At 39.1% G+C, this 20,070-nt stretch overlaps 1 protein-coding gene across 32 annotated transcripts in view; it reads left to right on the top strand.

Annotated features, from left to right (window-relative positions):
* The window catches only part of ASNS (asparagine synthetase (glutamine-hydrolyzing)), a 164,369-nt gene that overhangs the window by 95,374 nt on the left and 48,925 nt on the right, over nt 1–20,070 (top strand). For 20 of the 32 annotated variants that reach the window (XR_014066098.1, XM_081531588.1, XM_081531566.1 and 17 more), the window contains one exon: nt 19,832–19,906. Coding sequence is in view for 1 of the 32 variants with exons in the window: in XM_081531560.1 (XP_081387686.1) it covers nt 5,670–5,682; nt 19,832–19,906 (88 nt within the window). In the remaining 31 variants the exon portion in view is untranslated. Of the gene's footprint in view, nt 1–4,302; nt 5,683–15,374; nt 15,703–19,831; nt 19,907–20,070 lie in introns of all 32 variants that reach the window. The other 12 variants (XM_081531576.1, XM_081531579.1, XM_081531571.1 and 9 more) reach the window with 2 other exon arrangements.

Raw genomic sequence — 20,070 nt, 5'->3', positions numbered from 1 at the left:
GCTTCTCAACAGTTCACACTCTAGCTCTCCTTCCCACTGCTTCCAGAGATATTTGTCTTAAAGTAGAACATAATGTGTCTATGAAGGACTGTGTTATAATTCTGCTATGAACTTGTATAGGAAGCGCATGGGACCAAGAGGTACGGCCCTCACTTTTCTAAAATGACAGAAAATAAATATGGCAATATACTACTGTATCTGGAAATTATAAAGTATCTTCTTGACTATTGCATCCTTTTTTTTTTTTAACCCATCAAATGGGTTGAAAGCAGTGAGTACACTGAGGAATTGAGAGGCAACCGACAAAGTGGAAAATTAAGGATCAAAAGTTTACATTCTCAAACCTGCATTTCAAATTCTAAAAAAAGAGATTCTGTTAGACCCTAGATTGAAAAGGTGAGAAAAAAAATATGACTATCATTTGTGAGTTCTTGCCATGGACACTACTTGAATGTGCTCACACCTGGCCAGGTATGCCTTCTCCATGAGGCACAGTGCTAAGAACCCACAATGAAAATGTTTTCATTTCTTTTAAAGTCAGGAAAAAGTGAACATTGAGTTCAAAGAAAATATTTAAAAAAAAATTCTTTTCTGATTTTCAGTTCAGCTTCTTAACTGAGTCTTCTGGAGAGATGCTCTTTTTTTTTTTTTTGGTAATTGATTTACAATGTTGTGTTAGGTTCAGGTGTACCAAAGAAAATATTTTAACATGTAGTATTAATAGACTTGTCTGTACACCAGCACAATTGGAAAATATAAATGTCAATATTTTTATAAAGGTAAGGACTCCATGAAGGCAAAAGTGCTTTAGTTCAGTTTGTGTCTGCTAATCCCAAGCTCCTAATTTATACCTCCCACACCCTTCCCCTTTGGTAACCATAACTTTGTCCCATTCATCTATTGATGGACACTGAAGTTGTTTCTATATCTTGGCTATTGAAAATAGTGCTCCTGCCTTCAGTCTTTCCCAGCATCAGGGTCTTTTCAAATGAGTCAGTTCTTTGCATCAGGTGGCCAAAGTATTGGGGTTTGTCTTGCGTCTGTCAGTCTGTTTCTGTTTTGTAAATAAATTCATTTGTATAATATTTTAGATTCCACATATAAGTGATGTCATGATGTTTGTATTTCTCTGACTTACTTTACTTAGTATAATAATCCTGAAGTCTATCCATGTTTCTTCAAATGGCATTATTTCATTCTTTTTTTAAGGCTGAATGGTAGTCCACTGTATGTATATACATGCCTATCTTTTTGAAACTCAACTCCATTTACAATTTGGTGACCCAACTGGAAGAATGGACATTTTAGGTTGTTTAATGTCTTGCTTATTGTAAATAGTGCTGCTATGATCATAGGGGTACATATATCTTTTCAAATTATAGTTTTGTCTGGATATATACCCAGGAGTAGATTGTTAGATCATATGACAGCTCTACTTTTAATTTTTTGAGGAACCTACATACTGTTTTCCATAGTGGTTGTGCCAATTTGCACTCCCACCAATACTATAGGAGAGTTCCCTTTTGTACGCACCTTCTTCAGCATTTATTATTTTTAGACTTTTTAAGATCCCCATTATGACTGGTGTAAAGTGGTATCTCATTTTGCCTTCCGTTTCTCTAATAATTAGCAATGCTGAGCATCTTTTCATGCCTGTTGGTCATCTGTATGTCTTCTTTGGAGAAATGCCTATTAAGGTCTTCTGCCAATTTTTGTATTAGGTTGTTTTTTCTTGTTGTTGTTGTTGAATTGTAGGAGCTGTTTGTATATTTTGGAAATTAAGCCCTTGTCAATCACATCATTTGCAAATAATATATCTCAGTCTGTAGACTGTCTTTCTGTTTTATGATTTCCTTTGCTGTACAAAGACTTGTAAGTTTGCTTAGGTTCCATTTGTTTGTTTTTATTTCTATTGCCTTGGGAGACTGATCTAAGAAAACATTGGTACAATTTATGTCAAAGAATGTTTTGCCTATATTTTCTTCTAGGAGTTTTATGGTGTCATGTTTATATTTAAGTTTTTAAGCCATTTTGAATTTATTTTTTGTATGGTCTGAGGGAGTGTTTTAACTTCATTGATTTACATGCAGCTTCTACTTTCCCAGCACCACTTACTGAACAGACTGTCTTTTCCCCATTGTATGTTCTTCCCTCTTTTATCAAAGATTAATTGTCTGTAGGTGTGTGTGTTTACTTCTGGGCTCTCTATTCTGTTCCTTTAATCTGTAGAGCATAACTTTTTTTTAACATTTATTTTATTTTATTTATTTATTTTTGGCTGTGCTGGGTCTTTATTGCTGCAGGGGCTTTTTTCTAGTTGTGGCGAGTGAGGGCTACTCTCTAGTTGTGGTGCATGGGCTTCTCATTGCGGTGGCTTCTCTTGTTGCAGAGGACAGGCTCTAGGGTGCTTGAGATTCAATAGTTGTGGCACATGGGCTCAGTAATTGCGATTCCCAGTCTTAGGGCATAAGCTCAATAGTTGTGGTGCATGGGCCCAGTTGCTCCTCAGCGTGCAGGATTCTCCTGAATCAGAGATTGAACCTGTGTCCTTTGCAGTGGCCAGTGGATTCTTTACCACTGAGCCACCAGGAAAGCTCTGATCATAACATTTTCAGTTTCAACTCTATAAAAATGTACTCATTTTATTTGTAAAATAAATATTGATTCTTAAAAAAATATCATTATATTACATTCATAATAGCCAAATTAATCGATCAAATATCCTATACTTCATACTGCTATAATATTTTGTATTTTCTTTCCCACAGTCAATAATTTTTTTATTTAAATTATGTTTATTATTTTTCTTTCCAATGTTTTGCAACCACCACACATATCTGATTCTAAAATATTTCCATCACTCTAAAGTTAGATCCCTTACCCTTTAAGCAGTTTCTTCCCACTACTCTCCTGAGTATCTGGCCATCACTAATCTGCATTCTCTCTAAGTGAATTTGTCTATTTAGAATATTTTATATAATTGGAATGATACAGTATGTGACCTTTGTCTGGCTTCTTTCACTTATGCATACTGCTTCTGAGGTTCATTCATGTTGTAATATGTATCAGTACTTCATTTCACTTTATTTTTTTTATTTTTTTTTTTTTCTTTTTTTTTTTCTTTCATTTTTTTTTTTTTCTCTTTTTTTTTTCTTTTTTTTTTTTTCATTTCACTTTATACCTAAATTTGCATCTATATTCTGCTGTATGTATATACCACAGTTTGTTTATTCATTCACCCATTGAAGGACATTTGATCTGTTTTCACATTTTGGCTTTTGTGAATAATGTTGCTATGAACATTCTTGTATATGTACTTCTTTGTGTACCTGTTTTCAGTTTGGGGGAGTACATAGCCGGGTCAGACAGTAACTCTATAATTAACTTTTTGATGAACTACCAAAATGTTTTCCACTGTGGCTGAGCCATTTTACATCCCCACCAAATGTTTGAGGGTTCCAAATTTTCTAGATCCTTGCCTTAATATAAATATTGACTTTGTAAGGTTGTTGAGTGGCTTAAAGGAGATGGAAGTTTCAAAAGGGAAAGCATCCCTCCTGTTCCCTCTCATCACACACAGTGCCTGTGTCTGTCAAGGGCACACTTGGCTTTGCAGAGTTCACAGCCCCACCGTCCTTCCTCACAGAGGTACCAAGGCGAATGCTTGGCTGTGGGCTGGAATTGGACAGAGTTGGAGGAGGGGGTGACAGGACAAAGGGCTTCCTTGTGATAACATTTCTCTGTCCACATTCATCACAGCTCCCTCTCCATCTCCCTGTCCAGGCACACTCTCTCTTGCTACTTGGTCTCCATTCAGAAGGCATTTGTTTTTCTTATAAACAATTATAGTTAATATTTTTGGAGGGGGAAATGGCAACCCACTCCAATATTCTTGCCAGGATAATCACATGGACAGAGGAATCTGGCAGGCTGCAGTCCATGGGGTCTCAAAGAGTCAGACATGACTGAAGCGACTGAACACCCATGCATGCATAGCTAATATTTTCCAAGTTTAGTATACAAAGAATGTTGTAATAAAACATATGAAAACAGAAAGGAAAAAAATGTGCAGAATTCCACCATATTGAGCAACTGCTGTCATTTTTATAGTGCTTTGCAAGTTCTTATTCCTAAATGTTCTGAACACAGACTGGTTATTCTCACTTCAATACCCATATGTGTCAGGAGAGAAAATTTGAAATTACCCATGTCTGGGCTCCTCTCTAGAACTGTGGATTCACTGTTTAGGGGTTAAGATCCCAGCATCAAAAAAAAAAAAGATCCCAGCATCTACTGTTCTAGGGGCTTCCCTGGTGGCTCAGATGGTAAAGCATCTGCTTGCAATGCGGGAGAGCAGAGTTCGATCCCTGGGTTGGGAAGATCCCCTGGAGAAGGAAATGGCAACCCCCTCCAGTACTCTTGCCTGGAAAATCCCATGGACAGAGGAGCCTGGTAGGCTACATTCCATGGGGTCGCAGAGTCTGACACGACTGAGCGGCTTCGCTTTCACTTTCTTTATAATATTCATCCATAGCCAAGACTGTGAACCACAAAAGAACATAAAACTTTTTTCTTTGACTTTCAATTTGCAGGTCCATTACCTCAAATTGACAAGTATTGATCACCCATGTTGGTAAAGGGTGGTGAGAGAGGAGACTGGGCTCTGGACTTGGACTTACTTGGATTAAAAATTGTATACAAAATCACCAAATATTACACCTCAGTTTCCTTACCTTCAATACAGGAACAAAGCCTATTTTGTAAGGTTATTGGGAGTATATATAAGACAGCATTGAACTTGAAAAAATTAATAAATATTGATTTCTTTTTCTATGGTACCATGTGCCCAAATAGTGCACTTCCATTTAGTGCTCAAAATTCTAAGTCTGGAGGAAACTTAACCCTTATTTGTTGTTGTTGTTTAGTCACTAAGTGGTGTCTGACTTTTTGTGATCCCATAGACTGTAGCCTGCCAGGTTTCTCTGTCCATGGGATTTCCAGGCCAGAATACTGGAGTGGTTTGCCATTTCTTTCGCCAGGTGATCTTCCCAACCCAGGGATTGAACTCACATCTCCTGCATTGTCAGGCATTGGCAGGCAGATTCTTTACTGCTGAGCCACCAGGAAGAGCCCCAACTTTTATTTAGCCTAGCCCATTATTTCACAAACATGAAAATACCAAGAGGCCATGCTAGGTCTACTGGACACATCATACAATTATTATATAATCGGGATGACCCTGAGGAGTCTTCTCCTAGCCTAGTATTGTCTATCCCTAGTAATGGAAAATTGATCTTCAATCAAATGGTAATAAAATGTTAAGAGGGATTGAATGGAACATACAAGTGACAATCTTCTTAACTCTGGATTTGGGGCTGGTACTGCTGGGTACCATGATAAATAAAAATATTTTCTTTATCTGAAGTGGCTCCCAGAAATTCATAACACTGGCTGCATACCAGTCATCTAGAGGAAGTCTTCAAGCTGATCCATGCCTGGACTTTACCCAGAGTTTTTAATTCAGAATTTAAACATTCTTTTGGTCTAGGGTACACAGAGGGAGCAGGGATTTGCTTGAGGATCAAAAAAGAAGGCTTTAGGGAACCTGCTGAAGAGTGATTAAAAATTATCCTACCCATCATTAATTTAACAGATACATCTGGAGTAGAATGTCTTTTTCAGGTATTGTATTTGAAATCATCTGGGAAAAAGAAGAGAAAAACAGTATACAGTTAAACTATGGGGGGCAAAAGATTAGAAATCAAATAACAACAAGAATTTATAATTCCTCCTGAAAGAGTTGTAAACAATGTAGAAGCTCCCTGTTTTATAAGAGCAATAAGCCAGGCAAATGCCAAGTAACAAGTATGGCAGATCTTTGGGAAAAAAAAAATCCAGATTAGCCCTGGATTTTTATTAATTCTGACTTGCAACTGTGTTCTAACAGTTTGGCTCAAAGATACAGATACAGGTGTATCTGTTTAGGTGATTTTTTTAGGTGGAATATATCTATCAATATTTATGGTATAAAAAATTAGAACTGAGAATTTTAAAAAAATGTATTCTTGATTCAGTTTAGAATGACAATAAAACTTTTTATATTAACATAAATAATAATTTTATGAGAGATAATTTTAATTTCCCCTCCAAAAAATAGTGATAAAAGCAGCATTGTTTATATATTTTACAAATATCTTTTGTATCTGGCTTAGAAGACAGTTGAATTCTCATATCTGCTTCTCTTTTCAATCTATTGTGACATATTGTTTGGCATAAGTATATGAAGAGAATCATGCAGATATGTAGTTGGAAAAGGGAGGAGCATTTTCGCAGCCTTTTGAGATAATTGTGGCTATTATTCTTTGATACTACACCAGACTTGACAAATACAGTTTCTAAAGGTTGGTTGTAGTGTGGAATCTGAAACTATATCAATAAATAGTTCATACTCTGTACATTCATGAGAGAATGAGTCAGATTGTGTCTTAGTATTACTAAGAAAATAGTTTTTATCTCATTGAAGACTGTATTTTGAGAGTTGCTGCCATAACCCAAAGACAATGATGATTTTCCATGCACCTGGGAGGGGTGAGACACACTTCTTAAACCTTGGATTGAGGAAAAGTGAAGAAAATTGAGCTAGATAAATGTCAAGAAACAAGACACCCATTTTGAAGGAATCATGTAGCAAAGCGAAGAAGCAGGAAGAATAACTAGACAGATTCAGTTTATAATCCTCCCCCCCAAACAAAGTCTTTTTGAACAGAAAACTCTTCAAGGATAGAGTTTACTCATATTATTGCCAAGGGGGCATACAGAGGGGACTTAGGAAAGAACCTAAAGTAAAGCACCAAAAAGTCCTACCCTGAACTCACATGTCCCTGCCCTGGACTACACCTTTGCCTTTTTCAAGGTCTTTGTTTCACATCACCTCCCAAATTAGACCAAAATGTTGTGGCTTTCCAGGTGGCCCTAGTGGAAAAGAACCCACTTGCCAATGCAGGAGATGTAAGAGATGTGAGTTCAATCCCTAGGTTGGGAAGATACCCTAGAGAAGGAAATGCAACCCACTCCAGTGGAGAATCCCCTGGACAGAGGAGCTTGGTGGGCTACAGTCCCGTGGGGTTGCAAAAAGTCAGGCATGAATAAAGCTAGCATGTTGTGTAAAACAAAACACACACTCAGAATTTATAATCAGATTTTCAGTCCAGTTGAATTGCTCAGTTTTGTCTGACTCTTTGAGACCCCCACAGACTGCAGCACACCAGGCTTCCTGTTCATCACCAACTCACAGAGCTTGCTCAAACTCACGTCCATCCAGTTGGTGATGCAATCCAACCATCTTATCCTTTGTCATCCCCTTCTCCTCCTGCCTTCAATCTTTCCCAGCATCAGGATCTTTTCCAATGAGTCAGTTCTTCGCATCAGGTGGCCAAAGTATTGGAGTTTCAGCTTCAGCATCAGTCCTTCCAATGAATATTCAGGACTAAGTTCCTTTAGGATGGACTGGTTGGATCTCCTTGCAGTCCAAGGGACGCTCAAGAGTCTTCTCCAACACCACAGTTCAAAAGCATCAATTCTTCAGCACTCAGCTTTCTTTACAGTCCAACTCTCACATCCATACATGACTACTGGAAAAACCATAGCTTTGACTAGACAGCAAAGTAATGTCTCTGCTTTTTAATATGCTGTCTAGGTTGGTCGTAACTTTTCTTCCAAGGAGCAAATGTCTTTTAATTTCATGGCTGCAGTCACCATCTGCAGTGATTTTGGAGCCCCCAAAAATAAAGTCTGTCACTGTTTCCATTATTTCCCCATCTATTTGCCAAGAAGTGATGGGACCAGATGCCATGATCTTAGTTTTCTGAATGTTGAGCTTTAAGCCAACTTTTTCACTCTCTTCTTTAACTTTCATCAAGAGGCTCTTTAGTTCTTCTTCACTTTCTGCCATAATGGTGGTGTCATCTTTATATCTGAGGTTATTGATATTTCTCCCAGCAGTCTTGATTCCAGTTTGTGCTTCATCCAGCCTGGCATTTCTCATGATGTACTCTGCATATAAGTTAAATAAGCAGGGTGACAGTATACAGCCTCGATGTACTCCTTTCCCAATTTTCAACCAGTCCGTTGTTCCATGTCTGGTTTTAACTATTGCTTCTTGACCTGCATATAGATTTCTCAGGAGGCAGGTAAGGTAGTCTGGTATTTCCATCTCTAAGAATTTTCCATAGTTTGTTGTGATCCACACAGTCAAAGGCTTTGGTATAGTCAATAAAGCAGAAGTAGATGTTTTTCTGGAATTCTCTTGCTTTTTTGATGATCCAGCGGATGTTGACAATTTGATCTCTGGTTCCTCTGCCTTTTGTAAATCCAGCTTGAACATCTGTAAGTTCTCAGTTCACATACTGTTGAAGCCTCGCTTAGAGAATTTTGAGCACTACTTTGCTAGCGCAGGGCTTCCCTGATAGCTCAGTTGGTAAAGAATCCGCCTGCAATGCAGGAGACCCCAGTTTGATTCCTGGGTTGGGAAGATCTGCTGGAAAAGGGATAGGCTACCCACTCCAGTATTTTTGGCCTTCCCTTGTGGCTCAGCTAGTAAAGAATATGCCTGCAATTCGGGATATCTGGGTTTGATCTCTAGGTTGGAAGATCCCCTGGAGAAGGGAAAGGCTACCCACTCCAGTATTCTGGCATCGAGAATTCCATGGACTGGGGTCACAAAGAGTCAGACATGGCTGAGTCACTTTCACTTTCACTTTGCTAGCGTGTGAGATGAGTGCAATTGTGTGGTAGTTTGAACATTCTTGACATTGCCTTTGTTTGGGATTGGAATGAAACTGACCTTTTCCAGTCCTGTGGCCACTGCTGAGTTTTCTAGATTTGTTGGCATATTGAGTGCAGCACTTTCACAGCATCATCTTTGAGGATTTGAAATAGCTCAACTGGAATTCCATCACCTCCACTAGCTTTGTTCATAGTGATGCTTCCTAAGGCCCACTTGACTTCACATTCCAGGATGTCTGGCTCTAGGTGAGTGATCACACCATCATGGTTATCAGGGTCATTAAGATCTTTTTTGTGTAGTTCTTCTGTGTATTCTTGCCACCTCTTTTTAATATCTTCTGCTTCTCTTAGGTCCACACCATTTCTGTCCTTTATTGTGCCCATCTTTGCATGAAATATTCCCTTGGTATCTCTAATTTTCTTGACGAGATATCTAGTCTTTCCCATTCTATTGTTTTCCTCTATTTCTTTGCATTGATTACGGAGGAATGCTTTCTTATCTCTCCTTGCTATTCTTTGGAACTCTGCACTCAGATGGGTATATCTTTCCTTTTCTCCTTTGCCGTTTGCTTCTCTTCTTTTTGCTGCATCTCAAAACTGCACCACAGAAAAGGAGGGAATACACAGCAGGCAAAAGCTGAAGATGACCCAGAAATTTTGAAAGTGTTAGTTGCTCAGTTGTCTGCACTCTTTGCAACCCCATGGACTGTAGCCTGTGAGGCACCTCTGTCCATGGGATTCTCCAGGCAAGAACAGTGGAGTGGGTAGTAATTCCCTTTTCCAGGGGATCTTCTCAACCTAGGGGTCAAACCCAGATCTCCCGCATTGCAGGCAGATTCTTTACCATCTGAGCCACCAGGGAAGCCCCAAAGATTACCCTAATGAATGGTTTTGGTAGAAAATTCTAGTTTCTGAAAAATCTTGATCTGGGTTTTAATGAAAGTTATCCTTAGGTCACATTCTACTATGTGTACCAGGAGGCATTAAATCATGTATTCACTCTTTTCTATTAGCTTGATAAAGTTCAAGTTCTCTGTCTCTTAGGTGCTCTGACAACCACCCTGCATGAAAAATCCACTCAAAAGCAGCAATATATTTCAGAGATAGGACATGGTGGCCCTTGGGGAAAACATTCATCGACCAGAAACTAAAACCAATGTCTGGTCACAAGCCTGTTTAGAGATCAGCCTCACGTGCCATCCCTAAGGGTACAGTCAAGAGGACTCACTAGATTCACAGTTCTACCAAAATTGTTGTTCAGTTCCCAGTGAATTCCTCATCTTCCAGTCCAAAGATAAACTTTTTATTTTAGTCTTCTTTACTCCTGAAATTGATGCTATTGGCCTGTCGCATGACTATTGAAATAGTTTTCTCCATTGCATCTAGTTCACTACTCTCCATGGATCTCCTCTGGCCTCTTGCTTGATCATTCTTCTCCTTACTTCTAAAATGTTGGCATTTCTAAAGCCTGCCCTTTAATTCTCACCTCTTTTGTCCTTCCAGGATGATTAATTCTGTTCTCAAAGCGCTCTTAGGACTTTTAAAATGTATCATTTTTTGAGCAATTATGTGTTTAGAACGGTTTTTATTTCTTCATATTTTTTAATCTCACTTAAATCTTATAACAACCTTGAAAAGCTCTTAATAGTACTGTTTTACTAAAAAATGTTGCATTCCTTGTTCAAATCACAGCTTGAAAGATCTGGGATTTGATCTTAGATACAACTACAAACTATTGTTTTAAACTTACCATACACCACCCAATATAATACCAACTCCAGTTTTGGTCTTAAACCTGAGACCAGGGCTTTTCCCCTTTGGGGCACTACATAGACATCAGTAAAAATTGTTTTAAATAGATATGCTCTTTGTCCTTTTTCACTGTTACTGAATAAAAAATCTTGGAAGATGGTTTTGATGCATGCTGTTAATACAATGATGAACTTGATACTTATGTTCAACTTTCTATTGGGTCATCACCTAGATGCCTACCAGAAACTTTGACTTTGACATGAACAAAACTGAACCTACATTCTCTCAAATCTCCCCTTCTTGTATTTCAGATATTGTTAATATGTCACCATTCACACAAAGATAGACATTTGGGAGTCATCCTGGAATCCTTCTGCTCCTTCATTTTCCTTATCCTTTTGGCTCCAAATCCTATGGAATTTAGCTGGGAGATGTCGGTATTGCTACTTCCATTACCTGTCACCTCTTAACTAGTCTCCTTGCTTTTAGTCTCTCCACACTACAGTTCCATCCTACATCTTACTGCCTTCTTAATTTTTCTAAGAAGTGTCTTTTACCATGTTAATCATTCTTTTATTGTCTTACACAAAGGGAAGTGAGTTTTAAATTCCAGTCAAAATATCACAAAGCAAAACATGGCAATTTAATGGTGTATTGGGTTTTTTCAAATTTTATCTTCTGCTATTTGACCTTTGAACTGTATTTAGGATGTGGGCAGATGCTGGTGGTACTTTTAGGAAATCATGAGAGAAGACTGAAGATGAGAGGGTTAAACATGAGGATTTCTGTTTTTCCCACTCTGAATTGTAATGCTTGTAAGTGAAAGTCGCTCAGTTGTGTCCAACTCTTTGTGACCCCATGGACTATACAGTCCATGGAATTCTCCAGGCCAGAATACTGGAGTGGGTAGCCTTTCCCTTCTCCAGGGGATCTTCCCAACCCAGGGGTCAAACCCAGGTCTCAGGTCTCCCGCATTGTAGGCACATTCTTTACCAGCTGAGCCACAAGGGAAGGCCAAGAATACTGGAGTGGGTAGCCTATCCCTTCTCCAGCAGATATTCCCAACCCAGGAATCAAACTGGGGTCTCCGGTGTTGCAGGCAGATTCTTTACCAATTGAGCTATCAGGGAAGCCCCAATGCTTGTAAAGAGAATTCCTCTAAGTAGTTGTATTGAAATGAAGAGAAACAAGGAATCAGACATCTAGGCTAAGTGTTCAATCGCTCAATTGTGTCTGACTCTTTGGAACCCATGGACTATAGCCTGCCAGGCTCCTTTGTCCCATGGAATTTCCCAGGCAAGAATACTGGAGTGGGTTGTCATTTCCTTCACCAGGGGCTCTTCCTAACCCAGGGATATAATGCACATCTCCTGCATCTCATGCATTGGCAGGCGGATTCTTTACCACTGCACCACCTGGGACACCCAAGTGTCAACATTTTTATTGATACGATTTAAATAGTAAGCTCTGCCTTGAAGGTATCAACATTTGGATGTGTTTATGAATTAGTTGGTAATCCAGTTGTGTTTTTCAACTTGTGGGGCACAGATCTGGGGAGTTTGGCAATTTTATAGCAAGGAATTAATGACTATGGATGCCGCTGTTTCATTGGCTACAAGTAATGTAATTGATACATCTATAAAATGTTTTTCAAGTGAATATAATGGGGAATGAAATATAAACTTAAAGTGTGACTAAAGTCATAGTAGGTTGTTTCATTATAAATTTTGCTGTCGATGGATAGCCAATTACAAGTACTCTCATGTGAATTGTTTAAAATTTAAGTTAGGAAGGGTTCCACATGCTTGAAAGGGTTAACAAGCATTGATTTAGTTGATACACAGCTCAAAAATTTACAGTTTTTAAAATATTTCAAGTGGAAATGCTGAAATGAAGATGGATATAGTATTCTGGAATTTCTGGAAAGATCTAAGTTTACAATATAAATTTGGGAATCAGCATGCAAATATTTTAGAGTCATGATACTAGATTAGATTACTGAGTGAATAATGACTGTAGGTTAAGAAAATAATAATAAGGGTGTCCAAGGACTAAACTGTAGGGCTCTCTGGTATTAAGAAATCAAGATGATGATAAAGAAGCAGCAAAGGAGACAGAGTGCCTAGTAAAAAGAGAGGAAAATGAAGAGAATATGAATCCTGAAAGCTAAGCATTTAAAGGACAATGATTGACTATCAAATGTTGCTAAAAGGTCAACTAAGGTGAGGATTAAGAAATGACCGTTGGACTTTATAATGTGAGGGTACTGGTGACTCCAACAATAGTAATTTTTGTGGAATGTGGGAGAGAAGTCCTTTTGGAGTGAGCGTAGAAGAAAATTGGAGATGGGGAATTTCACTCATTGGAAGAATTTTGCTGTGAGGTTAACAAGAGAGATGGAGCAGTAGACAGGGGAAGAAATAGAATTACAGAGTCAAGAATTTGTTGTTGCTTTTAAGATGAGAGAAATAATAGCATGATCACACACTGAGGGAAAAGTTCCTGGAGAGAATCATTTCAGCTGTGTTAATGCTACTAATTAGCCCCTTCCTGGTTTTAAGCTGGATTACATATTCTTATAATTATATGTCTATTTTTAGTAATTAAGCTTTAGACTCCTAGGAATGCTGAATGCTATTTCAGTGAACTGCCTCTACCCTTTCTTCAAAGCACTGTTTGTTCAGGTCAACAGCAACGTCCTCATTAAGAGAGCTACTGGTTAATTTTCTGCTCCATAACTCCTTTAAGCCATGATTTTGATCCATCCTCCTACTTGTTGCAACTCTTCCATCAGCTTTCAGGCCAGCACTCTCTCCTGACTCTTCTTTCCCTTACCTCTACACCTTCTCAGTCCGTTTTGCTTGCTCCTGCCCTGCCTGCCTCTTTAGGCATCTCCAAGGCCTTGCCTTTGATCATTCTCTCTCATGTACTCCTTCCCACAATTATCACTTCCAATCCTTTGGTTTCAGTTTTTACCTCTATATGTGGTTCAATAACCTATGTAATAATAATGGCATCTAACATTTACTGAGAATTTACTATTATGTGTCAGGCACTTTGCTAATTTCTTTATCTGCCTTGTCTGCCTTCCAGCCACACTAAAAGCTCCTCTGAGTATTACTATCCTCATTTTCAAATCAGGAAGTTTTTGCTCAATAAGGCTCTGAATCTTGCCCCAATCCCAGGGAGTTAGCAAATGGTAGAGTTTTGACTGAACTCGCTGTCTGTAGTGACTCTAAAGCTGTTGTAGTTACTATGCTTTATTGTCATCTAAAAGTCTGACTCAGATCTCCCTAGTTTTAAACTGACATATCCATCCAACTGCCTAATGGACATAGCTCAGGCCACCACTCCAGTATTCTTGCCTGGAGAATCCCATGGACATGGGCAGAGGAGCCTGGTGGGCTCCAGTCCACTGGGTCACAAAGAGTTGGACACGACTAAAGTAACTTAGCATGCATGCAGACATTTCTATCTTAATAGGCATTAACCTAAACATATCCCAACCCCTTCCCTACCCTGCAGATGCCCCTGTTCTAATATTTCCTCTTCTGATATTCCTTATTTCCTATTATGGTTTCTCCTTCAATCCAGTCCCTAAGTTGAGACTGTTCTGGACTTTCCCTCTCCCTTTCCCTCATGCCCACTGTCTCCACATCCATCAGGTTCTGCATCCCAGCGCCACTGACATTCTCCTCTGCTTTCTCATTGACTTCCTGCTGGTGGGAAGCTATTCCCCATTGCAGTTGGTTCTCCCCACAGTTGTTGAGGTTAGCTCTTGAAAAAGTCAATCTGGTCATTTTATTGCACTTATGAACATCTCATGACCCTTGTCACCTCCATTGTCCCTTCCATTCTATTTACAACATCACTCTATACTCGTCCTTGCCACTCTCGCCTATCAGAGGCGTCAAGAACACACGTGATGAATTATTAATATATGATATATGTGGATGCTCTTACATGCTGAAGAACACAAAATGAGTTTCAAAGTCTTCACTGAATTTTAAGTGGCTTATCACATATTTCTCCACCAATGGGAGGCTGATATACAACTACTGTTATATGTATAAACTGCTCAATATTTTGACATTAAAAAAGATATTCTTGTTTAGAACTACATACCAACAAGATTATTCTCATGTGAAACTCTTGTTTTAATTGATATTCTCAGCTAGAGCTGTTCTCTGGCTGTGGATCCTGCATATAGGGGATATTAATTTTACATAATAGAATTGGGTAAAATGTGAGTGACAGAGTGGGGATGGTAAGTGGGAATGGAGAAGGATGAGGACACCTATACCAGAGTCTTTTCGAAACAGGAATAGAAGGAACTATATCTACATCCTTACTAGCTGAACTAAAACAATTTTAAAAGTGCCTCTGCTCCTTTGTTAGCTTCCAATAAAAAATGCAAGTGAAGACCAGAAAAGAGATTATGCTTGATAATATGCTATATTTTAACACAGGGCAACTTGGATTTCACTTGTACCCTGAGCTAAAAAGGATAATCTTCTTATATAGATCAATCTCCCAGACAAGAGGTCACATGGGGTTGTGGACAAGGGATTTTGGGTTCAGATCCCTTTGAGTTCAAATCCTGATAACTATGTGATCCCAAGTCCTGTCTTATCTCTGATTCTCAATTATCTTTAAATAAGGGGAAATCTTATTTGAAAGGTAAATGTAAGGGTTTCTTAGATGAGAAATTAACACTTACTGATCTGAACTCCTAACACTGGAATGCTGTAAATAGCTCATGTCTGTTTAATTTTAACAGAATTGTAAGACTAGAAGAAACACCAAAGTTTGTTTATTTCAGCCTCATTATTTTACAGATGTGGAAACCCAAGAAGATCAAGAGCCATAAACTATTTGTATACTTGTGAATAGACTTCAGTATTCTAGTTTCCTACCCTAGCATCATTAACTTGCTTTGATGGGACTGTTAGGAGCTCACAGATAGCTAGGAGACTCAGACCTCTACTCAGTTACCAACATTATAAGCTGGAACATCAGCTGTAAGTCAAGTGTGAGCCATAGGAAGAAAGGATTCATTTTCCTGAGGACCACAAGGAAAGCTTCATCCAGTCCATTATAGAGAGTACAGAACATTCTATTCTTCTCACTTACTCCACTGCAACTCACCATTACTAAATTCAACAGGTATTTACTTTAAGGTGTTATTAACATCAATGAAGCTTTTTATTATCATGTACTTTTTCTTAGTCAATAAATACCCAAGGACAGCTACTATCATGTAATTGTCTAACAACTATATAGTTTTTAAATTCTAGAAAATGGATCTACTTACCAAAAAATTCATAAAAAAACAATTTAGTAGACATTTAAAGAAATTTAAAGACTTTATTTTAATTAATGCTCTCAAGGCTTAACAAATACAGTCTTGTGTTGCCAATTACATTTTGGGGATGGGGAACAGGCCTACAGGTTTTACTTGACAGAGGAGGTTTTTATTCTGGTTCTTTAGGGACTGAAGGTCAAATAATTTTAAATCCTCCCTGGCACCTTTTAGCATGAGATTTCAGTATTGGATAATGAGATAAGATCATTATCTCAGAATGAGATAAAGATCATTATCTCAGAATGAGATAAGACATGGGAAAACAGGCCAACATAATTTAGTTTTCATTTGCATTGGATAATTGAGAGAATATGAATCATTTTCCACGATAGTTTGTTGTTGATGTGTAGTTGCTAAGTCACGTCCAACTCTTTGTGACCCTATGGACTGTAACCCACCAGGCTCCCCTGTCCATGGGATTTCTCAGAATATTGGAGTGGATTGCCATTTTCTTCTCCAGAGGATCTTCCCCACCCCGGGATAGAACCCACGTCCCTTGCATTGGCAGGTGGATTCTTTATGGCTGAGCCACCGTAAGCTTCTACTGTAGTTGAATCCACCACACAAACTCAGTGTTAAAACTTAAGACCGCTGTGTGGGGTCAAGTTGTGATAGGAAGCAGATGGCACACTCCAGTTAGGACTGATCAGAGAAGTGTGGACAGGGTTTAGGAAAGCAGGATGGCTCAGCACCTCAGGGCTAGGCCTGAAGGAGGTGAGGAGGAAGCAGTGCCTGAAATCTGCAGATAAGGAGGAAAAGAGGGTCAGCAGACAGGAGCTGCAAGAGAGGAGCTTTGTAGTGGGTGAGCCAGGAAAAGAGATGTCCTTCTCCTTCCCACCCTCTGCAGCAACTTGAAGTGGAACCATTTAGCCACTCCCAGTGAAAGAGGAGGGCAGGGAAGCCAGGGCATAAGCTTGAAAGTGGCTTTGAAGGGGGCTAGCAAAAGACATCCAGTACAGTACCACCAACCACACCAGGTAACATATCGAATGATATCTGTCTTCTGCTACCTAGATGAGGTGAAAAGGGAAATGGGATTTATACTATTATGATTCAATTCTTTATGATTTAATTCAAACTGTGTGTTTGGCTAAATCCCTCAATTTCTCTTATTTTTACGTTGTAAAATGTGGGTAGAAAATCTACTTTCCAAATTGTCCTTAGGTTTGAGATATTACTAATATATAGAAGATGTGTGTGTGCTCAGTTACTCAGAAATGTCTGACTCTTTGCAACCACATGGACTGTAGCCCACCAGGCTGCTCTGTCCATGGGATTTTCCAGGCAAGAATACTGGAGTGGGTTGCCTTTTCCTACTCCAAGGGATCTTCCCGACCCAGGGATTGAACCTGAGTCTCCAAAGTCTCCTGCATTGGCAGGAGGATTCTTTACCACTGAGCCACCTGGGAAGCCTGTAGCATACAGAATAGGACGTAGCAAAGTCTATTTGATGCTGAAAAGTTTAGGGAAATAAAGTACCTTAGAACTTAGTCCTCTATCATCTTTGCCATCAATTAGTGTCCACTACATGCTCTGTTTTTCAGTTCAGTTCAGTTCAGTCACTCAGTCGTGTCCGACTCTTCGCGACCACATGAATCGCAGCACGCCAGGACTCCCTGTCCATCACCAACTCCTGGAGTCTACCCAAACCCATGTCCATCGAGTCGGTGATGCCATCCAGCCACCTCATCCTCTGTCGTCCCCTTCTCTTCCTGCCCCCAATCCTTCCCAGCATTAGTCATTTTCAATGAGTCAGTTCTTCGCATGAGGTGGCCAAAGTATTGGAGTTTCAGCTTCAATATCAGTCCTTCCAATGAACACCCAGGACTGATCTCCTTTAGGATGGACTGGTTGGATCTCCTTGCAGTCCAAGGGACCCTCAAGAGTATTTTCCAACACCACAGTTCAAAAGCATCAATTCTTCAGCGCTCAGCTTTCTTCACCGTCCAACTCTCACATCCATACATGACTACTGGAAAAACCATAGCCTTGACTAGACGGACCTTTATTGGCAAAGTAATGTCTCTGCTTTTAAATATGCTATCTAGGTTGGTCATAACCTTCCTTCCAAGGAGTAAGTGTCTTTTAATTTCATGGCTGCAATCACCATCAGCAGTGATTTTGGAGCCCAAAAAAATAAAGTCTGACACTGTTTCCACTGTTTCCCCATCTATTTCCCATGAAGTGATGGGACCAGATGCCATAATCTTAGTTTTCTGAAAGTTGAGCTTTAAGCCAACTTTTTCATTCTCCTCTTTCACTTTCATCAAGAGGCTCTTTAGTTCTTCTTCACTTTCTGCCATAAGGGTGGTGTCATCTGCATATTTGAGGTTATTGATATTTCTCCTGGCAATCTTGATTCCAGCTTGTGCTTCCTCCATCCTAACGTTTCTCATGATGTACGCTGCATATAAGTTAAATAAGCAGGGTGACAATATACAGCCTTGATGTACTCCTTTTCCTATTTGGAACCAGTCTGTTGTTCTATGTGCAGTTCTAACTGTTGCTTCCTGACCTGCATACAGGTTTCTCAAGAGACACGTCAGATGGTCTGGTATTCCCATCTCTTTCAGAATTTTCCACATTTTATTGTGATCCACACAGTCAAAGGCTTTGGCATAGTCAATAAAGCAGAATTAGATGTTTTTCTGAAACTCTCTTGCTTTTTCGATGATCCAGTGGATGTTGGCAGTTTGATCTCTGGTTCCTCTGCCTTTTCTAAAACCAGCTTGAACATCTGGAAGTTCACGGTTCATGTATTGTTGAAGCCTGGCTTGCAGAATTTTGAGCATTACTTTACTAGCATGTGAGATGAGTGCAATTGTGCAGTAGTTTGAGCATTCTTTGGCATTGCCTTTCTTTGGGATTGGAATGAAAACTGACCTTTTCCAGTCCTGTGGCCACTGATGAGTTTTCCAATTTTGCTGACATATTGAGTACAGCACTTTCACAGCATCATCTTTCAGGATTTGAAATAGCTCAACTGGAATTCCATCACCTCCACTAGCTTTGTTCGTAGTGATGCTTTCTAAGGCCCACTTGACTTCACATTCCAGGATGTCTGGCTCTAGGTGAGTGATCACACCATCATGATTATCTGGGTCATGAAGATCTTTTTTGTACAGTTCTCCTGTGTATTCTTGCCACCTCTTCTTAATATCTTCTGTTTCTGTTAGGTCCATACCATTTCTGTCCTTTATCGAGCCCATCTTTGCTCTGTTCTTAGGGAATTTATATCCTTGGTAATTATTGAACTAGTTGGGAATGTATTACATGAGGATATCATACCTGTATCCTTGACAAGCATTGACTATAGTCTGATCCAAGTATGTCTCTGCACATGTAATTTTACTATTTCTTAATTTATTTTGGTGCTGATGTGACCAATAAAATACAAATTTATTATAGAGTGTTATGAAGTCATGGGGCTTTGTTTATTTTTATCATAGTATGTTTTCTCTATCAAAGAGACACTAAAATGCACTATCTTCTTGTGGGGGCAGGTCAAGAAAACCTTTTTAAACAAAATTCTTTAAGGAATCTTTGTACTTAAAAGGTTTAGGGGCCACTCATCTATTTTGGTTTTACATATCAACATGACTTGAATCTTACACAGAAATATTAGCCCTTAAATGTATTTTCCTGAGGGCATGTCTTTCCTGGTTCTGCATAATAAATTTGAGGGCAGTACTGGTAGACGTTCAACAATGCCTTTAAAATGGTGAGTCTCCGTGCAGATAATAAATAGGAAAAAGTCTAATTTTAGGATAATTCTCCAATATAGAAATGGGGATGAAATCTAGAAAATATATTTTGTCCTGAACAGAAATCATTCATGTTTAGCAAAAATAAGAGAGGCTATATTAGCCCTTTTCTCTTCTGTCAGCATTTCCAGTATAACCCGGATCTTCTTGTCATTCTGTTCCACAGGCAGATGTGATGAAAAGAAAAAGGCCTGGGGATCCAGACAAACATGGTTTCACATCCTGGATCCACAACTATTAGGTGTGTAAATTCGGATAATATTCTTCTAACTGGGTCTAATGTAAAAATAACCAGATTGCAATGCTATGGGGTTTTTTGATGAGATAGTTGATAATGTGGGGATGAAAAAAATTGATTTCCCTCCTTGGGTGCTATGACTTTTCAGAAGTCTCATCACTTTCGTA

This window comes from Giraffa tippelskirchi, chromosome 10 (assembly GCF_054371585.1).
Source record: "Giraffa tippelskirchi isolate mGirTip1 chromosome 10, T2T-mGirTip1v1.2.pri, whole genome shotgun sequence".
Classification (NCBI taxonomy): Eukaryota; Metazoa; Chordata; class Mammalia; order Artiodactyla; family Giraffidae; genus Giraffa; species Giraffa tippelskirchi.
The sequence above is the reverse complement of the archived record's forward strand: the minus strand, read 5'-3'. Positions and strand labels throughout refer to the sequence as shown.